The sequence below is a fragment of the Miniopterus schreibersii genome (assembly GCF_964146895.1).
Source record: "Miniopterus schreibersii genome assembly, chromosome: 16".
NCBI classification, from domain to species: domain Eukaryota; kingdom Metazoa; phylum Chordata; class Mammalia; order Chiroptera; family Miniopteridae; genus Miniopterus; species Miniopterus schreibersii.
In genome coordinates this window covers 41213061-41228760 of record NC_138116.1, presented here as the reverse complement: position 1 = coordinate 41228760, position 15700 = coordinate 41213061, and the positions used below count along the sequence as shown (strand labels likewise).

At 51.5% G+C, this 15700-nt stretch overlaps 1 protein-coding gene across 1 annotated transcript in view; it reads right to left on the bottom strand.

The window, feature by feature from the left end:
• Positions 1-323: 323 nt before the first annotated feature.
• COX10 (cytochrome c oxidase assembly factor heme A:farnesyltransferase COX10) overlaps positions 324-15700 on the bottom strand; it is a 116015-nt gene continuing 100638 nt past the window's right edge. Inside the window, exons 6-7 of the mRNA XM_081161910.1 lie at positions 12339-12571; positions 324-2079 (exon numbers count right to left, since the gene is read on the bottom strand). Coding sequence (XP_081018036.1) covers positions 1673-2079; positions 12339-12571 — 640 coding nt within the window. The 3' untranslated portion in view covers positions 324-1672. The remainder of the gene's footprint in view (positions 2080-12338; positions 12572-15700) is intronic.

Genomic DNA, 15700 nt, shown 5'->3' with positions numbered 1-15700 from the left:
GCAGGCCACTGGTACTTTCTGAGCAGGACAGGTCAGAGTCCCCAAGGAGGGTTTCTTCGGCGCCAGTTTTGCAGGAAGAAGGGAAGACCGGGTGATTCTGAACGGAGGCCGGGGGGCAGCAGGTCACGGCACTCGGCTTATTCGTCTTCCGGGTGCACAGTATCAAATCCAGGTGCTCCCTCCCACCACCTGAAACAGACCTGTGCCTGGGCCTGCCTTCTGCTCCTCTGCTAGCTCACAGCAGTCATCCGATGCTGTCAATTCTACCAGGAACCATCCAAACTCAGCACAGGACAATTAAATAAACTGCACCACACACTCCGTTCTTATGTACTCGTTTACTGCAGCAGAGAGAGAACCGAAGCATTTTACACATTTCAGGGCTGCAACTAGACGATCTTCCCAGACATTCCTGGGCCATGTTCCCCACAGTGAATAACCTGGACACAACCAGGAGGTAACATTTTAATAAGTAGAAACAGGATCAGATGCTGTCTGTAACCGCTTTAGAAATTTTTGAGAGAATAGGAATATTTCAACAACTATTGAAATGTCGCTTAAACTTTCCCAGTGAATTCCTACAGGGCAGCCTTGCCCTGGAGACTAATTAAAATGCCCTGTTAAGCTTCAAGACCTTCAGGCAAATGGAAATGGACAGTGGATAAAGGGCACACAGGTAGACTGATGGGACCACAGGTGATGAGGTCACACGTGGCTACAGGAGATACAGCTCCCCAACCAGCAGCAGTCCCCCCAGGCATCTGACTCAGGCTCTGGCTCTGAAAGCTGTTGGATGGGTGGAGGCTAGTTTCTGAATTCGGAAGAGGCCAGGACGGAAATGTGTTTCTCGCTAAGGGGATGAGAGCGAGAGCTATGTGGCTGGTGGCTGGGCTCACCTTTTCCTGACTTCCCTTCCCGTACAGGCCTGAGCAAGCCATGCAGCAAGGGCACAGATGGTCTGCACAAGGCTGAGGGCAGGGAGGGAGCGATCCGGAGGGTTCCTGGTACAAAGCCTAGTGCTACCCTTCCAGAAAAAAATGCTCCCGACACCTCCTGTATTGAGTGACTCTACAGATGCCTGTGATTCCTCGGAGTTTCCGAAACGCTGATGTGCATAGGCCACCGTTTGGATCCCTCCGAGTGGCTGCAGAAGCCCATCCTTGGTAATCCACAGTCATCGGAGGGGCTATTCAGCTCAAAGGATGGACGGGGTAGAGAAAGCTGGAGCTGGGGGCATGGCTTACTCTCAGGGAAAAGGGGCGCTACAGCCAGCAGCGTGATGTCCTCGGACAAGTCCTCAAGGGACCGGAGGCCACAGAACTGGGGATGTTAGAGGATGAGTGCTGGCCGGCTGGTCCCCTCGCGGGGTGGGGTAGAAAAGGAGGCACATTGCTCATCTACTCCAGGAGAAGACAAACAATAGGCTGGGGCTGGAGGAAGAGATATGTAAAGACTTCCAGAGATAAAAATACTCTATTAACCTGTTGAGCATTTTGTATGTCATTAAAAAAATTGTCGTGTGATCATTAAGCACCAAATCGTTTTGCAACCTTGTACTAAACCCAGTGATTTCTTTTTTCTGCTCCGGAATTACCAAAACATTCTCGCCTCACAGCAACAGGAAAGAGTGCTTCTCCCTGTTTGTTTCTGTTTTTCCCGTGCCAACAGGCTTTCAGCTCCGAGGCTCCCCCTTGTCGCTGCTCCCGCCTGGCGGCTGCTTACAGGTGAGCATGAGAAGCAGCAGCAAGGGCAGGTGCCAGAGGCTGCAGAAGAACAGCTTCCGGGAGCTCCGCCGGTCCGCGTCCCTGTGGAACCGGAAGCCGAGGTAGGAAATGTACAGGTTGATGGGCAGGGAGATGGCCGGGAAGGTCCACGTGGTGACACCCAGGACGGGGGCTGCCGAGGACAGCGCGATCAGGGCCAGGCAGTGGCGCAGGGCGACGCGCCGGCACAGGGCGGGGTGGGTGACCGACATCATGCAGTAGCCCCCTCGGGAGTAGTCCTCACGGAGGCCCCAACTCAGTGCGTTGAAGTGAGGAAACTGCCAGGAGTAGAGGATTCCCCCGAGAAGGCAGGCTCCTGTGGCGGGTAGGAGGCGAGAGGGAAGCAGAGATGTCACTGGGATTTTCACAAACGCATCGTTTTCATAAAGGCACCTCTGCCAGCTTCGCTTTCATCCCTGCTTGCCCAAGTCAGCCCAGCACCTACCAGCCTGGGTGGGGAGCCGCATGCTCGCCAGGACCTGGACCTCCTCCTAACCCCCAGCTTTCTCACCTCAGCAGGGAGGGACACTGGCACGGGGCAAGCCTGGGCTTCCTGGGGGGTTTTCCTACTGCAGGCTGTCGAGTCTGTGGCTCCTGCCCACCCAACACCCCCTGTACCCCAACACTGTGACGACGAGAGAAGCCTGGATGCACTGCACACGTTTAGGGCTCTGCCCACATGCTGGCCTGGCCAGAGGAGCCTCAGCAGCTGGAAGGACACTCCACACCCACTCGCCCCCTTGACAAGGCCCTCCCAGGGGTGCTGGCGGCTCCCTGCTCAGCACTAACAGAAAGGAGCCCAGCTCCCGGCCCACACAAGACACCTCCTAGGCTTCTGTCTGTGACTGAGGGACTGTTTCAGCAGGTGTCTACGGGACTTCGGGGCGGGTGCCCAGCTCGCCCTCCAGGGCCCAGAGCCTGCACGCTGCGGCAGGCAGGAGGTACTAAACCAGTGCCTTAGATGGACGGACTGGCATAAAGGCAGCAGAGCAATAACTTCGTGGCTTTACAGTGTTTCAACAAAGACCCGTTACTGCCTGAGCACAGGGACTGAGCACTATTGTGTGATGGAGACTTTACAGTTTACCCGTTAGTCCTGGTGACAGAACTGCAGGCAGGTTTACACTCAATAAACAAACAGGCCACTGACAGTTCTCCGGAGATGAAGGAGGGTTTCGGAGGAGCCCATCTCAGGGTAACGGGGCCCCGCAGGACACTGAGCCACCACCCACAGGTCAGCCAGCAGCAGGGGCTCTGTCCCCACTGAGCAGGAGACTGGTCACTCTCTCACTCAGGCACACGTTTCCGAGCCACGGAGTGGCCAGCAGGCTTGGCACGGGGGATGCACCCTGCGCTGAGCTGTGTGTGTCCCCAGGCACTGAGCTCGTGTCACTCCTCAGGCCAGGCCAGTGAGCCTTCCTCACCCTCAGTGCTGTGCAGGAAGCCACGCGGGGAGGGCCCGCAGCAGAGCACTGACCTGGCCCAGGGGAGGTGGCACGTTCTGCGGAAGGGGCGCCTGAGCTGAGCTCCCCCGGAGAAGTAAGGGAGCCCAGAGAGGGTCTGCAGAGGCCCTGGGGGGGAAGGCGAGCGGCGTGCTCAGGTATTGAAAGAACACTATACACGTGGTAGGATTCTTAGAGCTGTAGAGCGAAAGGAAAACAGGTCAGTTTTACTGCATGATAACTGAATACAACAGCAGGAAGGAAGGCTGGTGTGGCCAAGGGCAGGGAACAGGGAAGACCGCCCAGGATCCCGCTGGAGGGGCGGAGGGCAGGGCCGGCCCCGACCTGCAGGTGCGAGGCCGGCTCTGCCCTCAAAGCAACAGGACGACACGGAAGGAGCGTAATGTGTGGGCGTGTGAGGGTGTGCAGGTGGGGGTGCCGAGGAAGATCACACTGGGGGGGGCCCACAGCAGGTCTGGAGGGTCTCTGAGGAGATGAGATGAAAGGGGGGGCAGTGAGACAGAGGGAGTGAGGAGGCGAAGTGACAGGACCTGTGCTGTCAATCAGGATAAGGGGAGGGGGGTGTCAGGGCAGCCCCTGGGTGTGGGGTCCTGGCAATGCCACTGAGAGGACACACGGGAGAGGGGAGGGCGGTTCACGGAGGTGACCCTGGGTGTACTGGGTCTGACATCAGGGGTAGTGGGAACCAGCAGCTGGGAGGGGTCTGGGCTATGACATGGCCTATTGCCGAGTGGACCATGGTGGCCAATCGTGAATGATTCGTTCCTAACAGAATGCGGACAAGTCCTGAAGGGTATGTTCATTTTCCTTTGTATTGTGAGAGGGTAGAATATAGAAAGTGCCCAATACTCCTGTAAGAGAGGCTTCAGACTCATCAGTGGAAGCCACATGTAAAAAGAATAGCTTCCTTTAATTTTTATTTTTAAATTGATCTTTAGAAAGAGAAGGCGGCGCTGGGGGGGAAAAACACTGATGTGAGAGAAGCAGCGATGGGCTGCCTGCTGCACACACCCAGGCTGGGCACCAAGCCTGCAAACTAGGTGTGTGCCCTGGCCTGGGACTGAGCCCCCAGCTCTTGGTGTGCAGGCGGTGCTCCAGCTGAGCCACAGCGGCCAGGGCCAATAAAGCATTTTATTTTATTTTTTATTTATTTGCTTTTGACCCTCACCAAGGATACTGTCTCCAATGCTTTTCAGAGAGAGTGGAGGGGAGAGGGAGGGAGGGAGCGGGGGGACGCGAGAGAGGGAGAGAGAGAGAGGGAGAGAGGAAGAGAGGGAGAGAGGGAGGGGGAGAGAAAAACATGGATGTGAGAGAGACACATGGATTCGTTGTCTCCTGCATGCACCCAGACTGGGGATCGAGCCAGCAACTGAGGTCTGTGTCCCTGACCAAACTGAACCCAGGACCCTTCATTCCGTGGGCTGACGCGCTAACCAGTGAGCCGTACAGGCCTGGGCAATAAAGCTTTTTTAAAAGGAAGTGCGTACATTGTGTTTTTAGACATAACACTAATGTGCTTCTCTGGACAGTTAGTAGTTTTGGGAAATTAGGAGGCGCAGAGGGCAGGTCATACCATCCAGGTACAACCAAGCAGTAAACAGGTGACAGAAGGAGACTGCTCCTTATATTCTGATGGGAAAAAAGGACCTCTGGGTTTTAAAGGGGCCAGTGAAGAGAAAGTGCTGTTAGAGCTTCTCTAGGCATAGGGTCACTGTGAGGCTTTTGAGCACAAAGTCTGTGGAATTGCCCCCCGAGCTCACACACAGGCTCCCCTCCAGGTTTAATGCCTCCCCCACCCCAGCTCATGCAGTCTTCCCTCCAGGTTTAACACCCCCCTCCCCCACCCCAGCTCATGCAGTCTCCCCTCCAGGTTTAACACCCCCCCCACCCCGCCAAGCTCATGCACAGTCTCCCCTCCAGGTTTGTAGTCACGACAGCCATAGCACAGGGGGATGCTGGCTGGACTAAGATGTGTCCAGTCAAGAAAAACAATGTCTGTGATAACTTAGAAGCGGGGCAGGGATTGGAGAAGTCCAAGTGCAGTATCTGTTTTGTTATCGAATGGCTGAGAAAGGGCAAACTCGGTTGGGAAACCAGACTTGAAATGGTTAAAACATCAGGCCCAGATGGATTTTTCTTGTCTTTCTCAAAAGCCCTCTTCTTAGTGTGCCAACTGGAGGATTCTGTTTTGCTCAATATACATTTTTCAGTTATGCTTCTGCTTAAAATAACAATTTAAAAAATCATTTTCCTAAGAGTAGCACGCTGCTTTCTATGGGAGAGGAAATTGGGTACGGGTTTGGCTCATGTCACAAATGAAAGCGCCTTAGAAATCTCAGCTTAGCCTTAATGGACTGTAATCAGAAAACCGTCGCCCCCACAGTTCTACCTGAGGGGCTGCAACTGCCTGGGCTCATCTACAAGATGGAAAACAAATTACTCTCTTCACTAAGATAAGGTGGACTAGGAAGGAAGAACTTGAATTAGTCCGGGGGCTGTGGGGACCCACCTTCCTTGTGCAGAGAACATAAAGCACTCAGTTTACTAATTCAAGGGCCTCCCCAGCCTCGTGCCCCAGAGCAGTCTATTTTATTGGGCTGATCTTCTGTAACAACAGATACTCATGGGCGCCCACTACGGGATGGGTGCCGTCTGCTCCCTAGGCCTCAGCTGGAGTCGGGGGTTACAGCCCAGGTGGGGAGCACACAGGAGGAAGGCCAATATCAGCCTAGGAGAAGTCAGGGAAGGCTTCCTGAAAGAATCAATTTGTAAACCGAGGTCTGAAGATGGTCTGGGAGTTTTGACGCATTCACACAAACTCTGCGCTTTCTGCTTCTATTAAATGCACTTTCCTACCTAACAGCAGAATCTTTGTACATGTTTGGCTTAACTGTATCTGGAAGAAATGTCTGCTTCCTTTATTTTAATCAAGTATTTATTGGTCTATGATTATATAAAATACTGAAAATCTGAGAAACAGGTGGCATGTCTGAGGGTAAGGTTCTCCAGAGGCCAGCAACTTCCTGAGACCATGGTGCAGAAATCCCAGCTCAGAGGCCACGCCAGAGACTACGCAGGTTCTGGCAGTGTTTGCTCCCCTCCATACACAGAGAACGTCCAGGAGCACATCTCCTATGATGTGTGTCAGTAGCTAGAGGGAGCCTTACCTTACACACCCTGCTCTGACTAGGGGACATCTTGGCAGGGCAGAGCTGACAGGGTCTTCCTGGTGACTCTCTGAAAATACAGGCACTTCTAAACTCTCAGCACATCTGCCAGTCACCTCCAGAGCACACTGCCTGGGGAGAGCCCCACTCGTGGCCACCTCTGCTCATCTAACAATGTTGTCCCTGGCACACGCCCATCATGCTGCTGGGAGAAAAGCCAAGGCAAACCTAGCTCAATCGTTTCCCAAGAATGGAGAAAGAGGCTTCCAAGCTGGCGCGCTGACTTGGTACCTGTTCTTCCTAGAAGAGTTCAGTGGCTTCAGCGTGTGTCTCTGTGGTGTGCTGGCTCACATACATTCCCCCCTTCACACCCAGACCCATCCACTGCCACTCACTGTCCATGCACGGCCCTGGAGAGGACAGAGGAACGGGCCCCAGGGAACCTCATGCTGGGTTCCAGACTCCCTCCCACACAGTGGGCTCCCTCTCCCCGTGGCCCTCGCAGCTTGTCTGTTCGTGACTGGTTACCTCTGTGCCATCAAGGTTCATGGTCATGGAAATGGGGGGCTAGCTGGGGAAGCAGAGCCGAGCTCAGAGCTTCATGTTCACAGATCCCAAAGCCTCGCCTCTGAGGCTTAGCTCTAAGGAGCCCATGAGACAGACGGGGCCCAGCAGTGCAATAACCTCGTGTGGCACGGCAGACAGAGGGAGAGGATATGGGACAGTTTATCAACTGCACGGCCACATAGGCAGGACTGAGTCCTCTGAAGCTAGGACAGAGTTCAGCAGCAACTGCTCGCCCTTGAAGAACTCGTTGGCAGCGACCCAGGAACACTGAAGGGGCACAGAGGGAGCACTGACGCTTGTCCTCCACACCTCACTCAACACTCCCTGCTGTCCAGCGGGCACCCAGCCACCCGGGGTTTCATCTGAAGGGAAACACGAGTAACAGAAACACCAAGCTTTGACTCTGAAAAAAGTGCTCCCTTTTCTTTCCCTTCTTACCACCCCCCAGAGGGCAGTTTCGAGCATCTGTGGGGTCTAACATATTCAGGTGCCCCGAGCTCACACTGAAAGTCTTTCCGTCTTTATTACCCAGCACTAATCTGTCCTGCACCATATTGATCAGATGTGCACTGGGCCAGGCACTGTCCTCCAGGCCACCACACAGGCCTCAGATGTGCTCTGGGCCAGGCACTGTCCTCCCGGCCGCCACACAGGCCTCAGATGTGCTCTGGGCCAGGCACTGTCCTCCCGGCCGCCACACAGGCCTCGGATGTGCTCTGGGCCAGGCACTGTCCTCCCGGCCACCACACAGGCCTCAGATGTGCTCTGGGCCAGGCACTGTCCTCCCGGCCACCACACAGGCCTCAGATGTGCTCTGGGCCAGGCACTGTCCTCCCGGCCACCACACAGGCTTCAGATGTGCTCTGGGCCAGGCACTGTCCTCCAGGCTGCCACACAGGCCTCAGATGTGCTCTGGGCCAGGCACTGTCCTCCAGGCTGCCACACAGGCATCAGCTACCACTTCCTTCAGGAAGCCGCCAGCCCAGCTCCCTAAAAGCTCGTCACTTACTGTCAGCCCAGCACAACTGACAAGACCAGATGGAGCACACCTCGAACCAAAGTCAGCCTTTGTTATACCTCCGACCTCGGCTTCAGCAACGTTATTTCCAAAACGTTCTTTTTCAGCCTTTTGCATTTTTGTGTTGAAGAGAACAGGGCTCTAAATATTGTTTGCCGTGCTAACATTCCCATGAAAACATTCCCTGTTCGCTCTGTCCTTAAAACTATCATTTATCTGAAGCTCTAAGGCTAGTTATGAAAAAAAAAAAGCTCACACAAAATGAACATACTCATTTTGGAGTTTGATTTCAACTAAGGCAGTATTTTAAAGGAAATCTTTAAAAGTGCTTGAGTTAAACAGTGCCTGGACTTACTAAGCCCTCAAATATTTGCTGAATGAACGAGTGAATAAATTCTCTCTATTCTATTTTCTTATCCTGGAATAAAGGAGGTAAATAAAGTGAAACAGGGTTTAGCGTTTTATAGGTTACCAGCTGAGGCTAAAAAAACTCATTCTCTTTTTGTTACTAAAACCATCCATCTGCCAAATGTCACTTCCTGATAAGAGCCCATTTCTGAGTCCTCATTTGTAACTGAATGTTGTCTGACATAATTAATGTTTACCACACAACAACATCTGAATTACAAACCAAAGGCAATTTAGGAATCAGCTCCACAGACTGTCACCCAGGCCCACGCCATAAACTGGGATTTACTCAAATTTAGGAAAATTACAAAACAGAATCTGAGCCTTTTTCAGAAATGGGGGTGATGGAAAGAGAAGTGGCCTTGGCAAGGAGGAAAGAGACTTTAACCTGAAGCCACCAGAAACTAAACAGACTCCTGAGATAAACACTGTTGAGAGGCCTAATGTATATGGCTCCAGGCGTGCGTGAAGCTGGACTGTCTGCTGTCCACACTTATCTGCTGCGCCCTCCCCCCCCCCCCCCAACCCCTGTGCTAGGGCCCTGGCAGGTCACTTTCCTCCCTGCTTACTGTGAGCAGAGTCAAACCCAGCTCTTCCATCCCTAAGGCACCAGCTGGGCAGACCAGGGACCAGAACGCAGACCCTCATGTGCCCTTCCTGAGTTTTACTTGGTATGCATTTAAATATTTTCTAGTAGCAGCAGTTTAACTTAAAACAAAACAAAACAAAACACAGGCAAAGTAATTAGGCAGGTGGGAGGCCAAGGCTGAGCCTCAGAGGGAAAGGGAGGCAGGTAGAATACCATTCTCACAATGACCTTGACTGACAAGACAGCCACCGAGAGCGCTTCCTGGGCTGGCGGGCACCCGACAGCACAGCGCAGTCCTCTCTGAAACAAAACCCCACGGACAGCTGTCGGTGCTGCACACCCCAGAGAAAAGCTCGCTGCTTATAGTTCTTCTGTCGCTATAAGGCAGCAAATATCAAGAACAACTAACACTTCCTCGGTGTTCACAATTCCCACACGCTGACCTGTTTAGTTTTCTTCACCCCGCCACCACCCCGACCTGCCTTGCCTACCCTGAGCTGGACTCCCTACCAGAGGGCAGATCCAATGAGCACGGGCTTTGAGCCCACACCACTGGGCCATCTAAACAAGGAGAGATCTTTTATTTACTATCTGATAGGAAAACCCCCAGAATAAAACACAAAACAGTAAAGTGGCTGTGGGGGAAAAATCAGAGCCTGAAGAACCATCGTAATTACCCTCATTTGATGTTTTATGAAGAGGCAGCAGGCCCTGTTTGTGCTGGGCCCTCTGGAGGCTCTACCAGCCCAGTAGCCACCCCAAACCACAAAAGACCTAGCCGCTAAGACAGGGGGGCACCTATGAACAGCACCTCCTGCTCCACAGGCCACTGGACGCACACCATTTTCTATAGCTACTTGTTTCCTGTCCTGTCTCTCCCAGCTAGACAGTGCCTGCCAGGCAGAACCTGCCACAGCTGAGGCTGGAGGGTCCTCATCTCACATCGGCCCAGCTGCTTCCTCGCCAGTCCTGCCCATCATCTGCTGAGCCAGGGAAGGGCTTCTGCACAGCTGTACAGAGCCAAGTGTCAGAAATGACGGTGCTGGGTATCTGATGTCCTGGCTGAGCAGCCAGGGAAGGCGGGGCAAAGGCATGAAGTACATTCAGGGGAATCGCCCCTTCAGACATCTATCTTCCATTCTCACCTGTAGGTCATTGGTGTTCGTGAGCTGCTTTCAAAGACCACCAGGTCAATGCTTCACTAAACACTCAAAGGGTCAAATTTTGATAGGGAGGGGGGTGGGCAGGCCTAGGATATGTACAGCCCTACTGGAGAGGGGCAGGCTTGGGCAGGGGTGGGAGGGAAGCAGGTGAGAGAAGACACAGAGCTCGGGAGGACAATACAGGCAGGCTCCGCAACTTACTGATGCCAGACACCCGGGAGGAGCCAGCCTGCTGCACGCTGTGAAATAATCCCCAAGTGGAAACCGCTGCTTCCTGCCTAAGCCTCCTATGGTCTTCGCTGCTTTACGATAAGGTATAAATTCCTCAGGAGCGCAGCTCCTCTCGGATACTGTCCCTTGTCTCCCACTTGCTCTGGTTCCCATGCCTACAAACCTATGTGCACAGGCTCTTCCCTCTTCTTGGAAAGCGCGTGCCCTTCTCAGGTAAGCTCATCATGACATAATTCAGTCACTGTGTCCCAAAGCCTTCTAAGACCAGCTCGCAGCCCTCTGCAGACCCCTCTCCTGCTAAAGGTCTTAGCTCAGTCAACTATGCGATCACCTGCCTGCCTCTCCCTGAAGATGCTGAATGAGACATGGTTTCCGTGAGGACTAGACTGTAGTAGTATTTGTATCTGCCAGTGCCCAGTACACAGTAGGTCCTCAACGGACCCCTGCACAATAAAGCCTTGATGGCTGTGGTGAGCCCCAGCGGTTCCCGGTCCTGGCTGTTCCGCTGAGGTGACCTCCCAGCCTCCCCCTCCCGTCCTCACCTTCCACCCCCCTTCCTGTCAGTATCATTCCACAAGGTACTCCAAAGACTACTCTGCTCACAGCTTCTCTGCAGCGATTAGTCTCTGGAGTTCAAAGACGAAATGGTTTGGAGATACCAATGAAGAAAAGAAACACTCTGGGCCATTTTATTCTCAGAAAGGTTCTTTTAAGCAAACAAGTCCCTCAGATAAGAACTCAGAGGAGAGATGCAACCTCTGTGGCTAATACAGATGACACCATTAGTGCATCTCGAGTAATGCCCTCCGCCCAACCCCTAGGTGCTTCCAGGTATTCCAAGAGCTAAAGCTCTCTCAGGTCTGCCTGACAGTGTGGTCTCTGCAGGTGGGCATAAGCATCACCTGGGGACAAGTTAGAAGTGCACACTCCCAGCCCCGCCCCAGGCCCGCTGCTCGGCGGGAAAGAGCCTCCCACAGGCCCAGACTGACTGAGGCTTACCACAGACCAAACAAGCATGTGCACTTAGAATACTCTGTCTGTAGACTCATGGAAGGCCAACACTTACAGGATATTAAAACCTTTCTAAGAGACAACCGTAACAAAGGTGTAACCATCTTTGCACACTTGCCAAATCAGAGCCTAGAGCTTTTGTGAAAAGTTTCAGAAATGTGGCTACGGGGCAATGGTTTATGGTCAGCTGCTTTTTGATCTCTCATGTGAAAAATATGTACTTACATATACTGCAGGAAACCTCACCACTTCCTTCCTAAGTGTCGGTCAAAAAACACTAATTACTTGACTAATTAGACTGTGAAACTTCCCTTACAGATGGTAAAAATGGGCTATTTCACCCCACAAATTTAGTTGTGACATACCACCGAAAAAATGTAGAACTGTCTCAATGGTTTTATTGTAGACAGCATGAACAATTTAAGCAAATCATATAAAAATAAATGAGAAACTAATGAGAATAGTCTGTTCTTTCAGAGGGGAAAGACCGGGTCTGTGGGAGGGAAGAGCCAGTGTAGCAGGCCTGCCAAGGAGGGGATGTCCCATGGACAGGATAGCGGAGGCCTGGGGCCAGACACCTCCACGGTGGGGGTATCCCAGGGAATCACCTGTGCCAACTTGATTCATGATTTTTAGGTCCTTTCCTTTAATTGCAGTTGCTGCAGACTAAGGCAGCTTGCTTCCTTTGTTTCCTCTCACATCTTTCCAAGTCTAAGAGAGAAGCCAAGGAAACAGTCTCCTGGGGGCTCTGAACTCACAGTATTTCTGCCTGCCCCCCCGGACAGCGCCGAGGGGTCAGCACCGAGTAACGGCCTGGAACACCAAGGCCTGCAGTTCGGGGAAGGAAGCGTCTCTGGCCAGCTTTTGCTAATGCCTGCATAGGAGAGCCTCTGAGCTCCTGGACCGCGCACCTGCCCACGTGTCTGCTGCGGAGATGCTGAGACGCCGTGACACTCACCAGCATCGAGGCTGCCGGTAGCTGCTGTCCAGCCCATGACAGGCGGGATGGCCCCAACCACGGCCCCAACCCAAGTGTTGGCGATGCTGATCCTCTTCAGTGGGGTGTAACAGCAGGTATACAGGAAGATGTTGAAGAGCCCCAGGGCTCCTGTGAGTGGGTTCACCCCCCACGTCAGAAGGGCAATTCCTGGGACAGCACAGCAAGTGGCAAAGGACACAGCGAGCAGTGGGCTGGAAGAGAGCAGAGAACACAGCGCAATCACTTTCAACGCCAGTTAACTGCGTGATGGGACAGGAGCTGATGGAGAGAGAAGCATTCACCCCATCTGAGGAAGCAACCTGGGGGGCAGACCTGGCTGCTTCCTGCTCTGGGGCAGCTTCCTCACGAAACTTGTAAATGTGAAAGAAAACTGTCAAATGAAACTATGCAATGGTGATGATACTCCTAAGCCTGACTCTCAACAGTCCAGTCCAATTTTTAGAGTAAACTTTGTGTAGTCTTGTGGAAGACTCTTTGAAAGTGTACATAAATTGGATCTACTAGTTTCTGATAAAATACATGCTTATTTATTCTTTCTTAAGAAATCTACGGTTACTCCACTGTGTCCTCCCCCTGTAGAAGCTACCTGCTGCCTCTGAGGAACCGTTTCCACAGTGCTCAGTGACACCACTCAAGCTGACTCCACGCTGTGCTCCCCAGGAAGCAGGGGTCACTGGTGTGTCACTTCTTGGGGGCCGGTTCCCCAGGAAGACAACCTTTACCCCCGACATGGGAGCTAACACCCTCTATTCACAGGGCTGCGGTGTTCCCAGGGCAGGAGGAAAGCCTCATGTTCACAACTCTGCCCCTTTAGGAAAAATTTGTAGAATTATGAGAAGTTAGGACTTGGCTGGGAATGGGGGCTGTGAGAACAGGGGAGCCCAGCAGCTGGAAATACCCAGTGAAGTCAGGGAAACAGAGAAAGCTGGAAGTGACTCAGAATTCCAGCTGCCACTTTGATATGGTGATCACTCTGCCCTGGAGACAGCACCCAACAGAATGGGAGTTTGGGCGGAAGAGAGGAATGTACGAGAGGAATGTACAAGGGATACGCTACTGTCTAGCTGCTTGAGATGGAAGAACCACGCACGATGCCGGAGAGACTTGGTACTGATGTTCAGTCTGAGGGTGAATTTCCTCCCAGTCTTGGCCACCTCTTCTAAATCCTGCTGGCTACTTCCACAGCCCTTACTCTGGCACCCTCAATCTTTATTCTGCCTTTTCCTTCCATCATTCCCACCCCGATGAGTCCCATTTCTGAATCTGCTACTGACCTGCCGTCCCCACTCCTCTGGAGAACGCCCCACAGTCAACAGTCGGCCATGACAGGAGGATGGTTCCCAGGGCTGCTGCTTGGTCGGAGCTGATCTCCTTTCCCACTCTGTCCAGGTGGCTGTTTAACTCCGCTCCCACTTTCTCAAGTCTCCAGATTTACCCTGGCCCCTAATACCCTCGACAGTGACAAGTGCCCTCCTCTTTACTGCCTTTTCCTTCTCCCACTTCGGGGGAGAGGACAACTCCATTTTAAAAGATAAACTCTCTACTTTTCTCTAATATAATCTCCTCCTGAACCTGCCTTTAGCTTCTGTCTCCACTGTCTACTGATCCTTTTGATCTTCCAACCAATTACTTTGTTCATATTTCCCCTACACAGGGGACAGTTCTTTACATCCTCCAGCCCTCAACTTCCTATCTGCTCCCCACTCCACCTCTCAGCACCTACGGAAGCGGACTTCTCACCTGGCTTCCCAATACAGCACACGATGTAAGTTTTCAGAATAAAGTTTAGACGATGCCCCTGTGTTGTTCCATCTCACATGTGCCCAGAAAGGAGGAGTGAGATGGCTAAAAAGCAGTGCAAATATGATAACTGTTTTCTTCTTTCATAATGTGGTTTATAGCTCATAAGAACAGATTTTCCCCCTATGGGACTCTAAAAAGCTAGCTTTATTTTGGGTGGGGGAAAAATGTGGCTCATAAACATTTTTATTTTTCCTCATTTGGACCTTGTGTAAAAAAGAAGGCTGCTCACTCCTTCTCAAGGTCTGAGGAAGCCAGTTGGACTCAAAAGCATTAGCTATGAAAAGCCCCTTTAGAAAAGCACACCTGAATTTAATTTATCGAGATGGGCAACTGCATGTGGAAGCTTAATTCCTGACCCTTCTTGACATCACAGGAAATCATGAGGCTTAATTTTGGTGTTTAAACCAGTGTGCTCAGGGGCATGAGTAAAAACAAAAGAGGCTGGTAGGCACGTGACTGAAAACGAGAATATGTGCCCAGGGAGCCACGATCACTCCCAGCACCCAGGTCCCTCAGGGACCCGTGCCCTCCTGGGCTGGAGCCTGACCTGGTGAATGTCAGGGCTTCCTCACACGACAGACAACAGTGCTCCAATTCAAACTCTGTGAAGTTTCTTTTCATGATACTTTAATTTTTCTAAAGCATATACCATAAAAGCAATATATATTCATCTCAGAAATATTGAAACTACCAAAAATCACAAAGAAGAAATTCTAAATTGGTTATTCAGGGAAACATATTGGTTTCTTTCTTTCTAGCCTTTTCTTAATATCTATCTAAAAAATAACCGAGAACATAATGAATTGTGGTTTTGTTACTTAATTTCAATATATCTTAATAATTTCCCTATGCCATTAAGAATTCTTTTACATCATCATCATTAACAGTTATACAGTGGCCTATTCTATGGATATACCACAGTTAATTCCATCTATATACCCGGTTTGGATACTTGGTATTTTTCCATTTCTTTAAACAGAAATAATGTTGGGATGAATACCTTCTAGATAGACTGCTGTTCACAGCACTGATCAGGACAAATTCTGAGGATAAGTTCCCAGAGGTGAGGCTGTTAGGCCAGATTTTAAGGATTTTGATTTGCAGCGTCTGTCTACACTCCAGAGTTTACACTAGTTTATGCTCCAATAGCAGTACCGGAGGAAGCTATTTCCAGAACCTATATCAACACTGGGAATGGCATTAAAAACAAAACAACAAAAATTAACACAGTGAAACATGTTTATTGAGATCCTCATTTTACAGACGAGACACTGAGAATCAATAAGTAAATAACTTGGAAAAGGGGCTTGTACTCAGGTTTACTTGTTGGCTCACATTTAATCCAGAGCCCCCCAGCCCTCCGCCCAGTGAGGGGGGCACACTGGGATAATAGGACTTGCTGGCTCACTTATTTCTTGGGTCTTCTGAAAGCTGGAATCTTTAGGCTGGTTGCCTTCTACTGTGAGCAGACTCCTGTTGAATGTAAATGTTCCTTCAGTTTACCCCATTGTATAGAG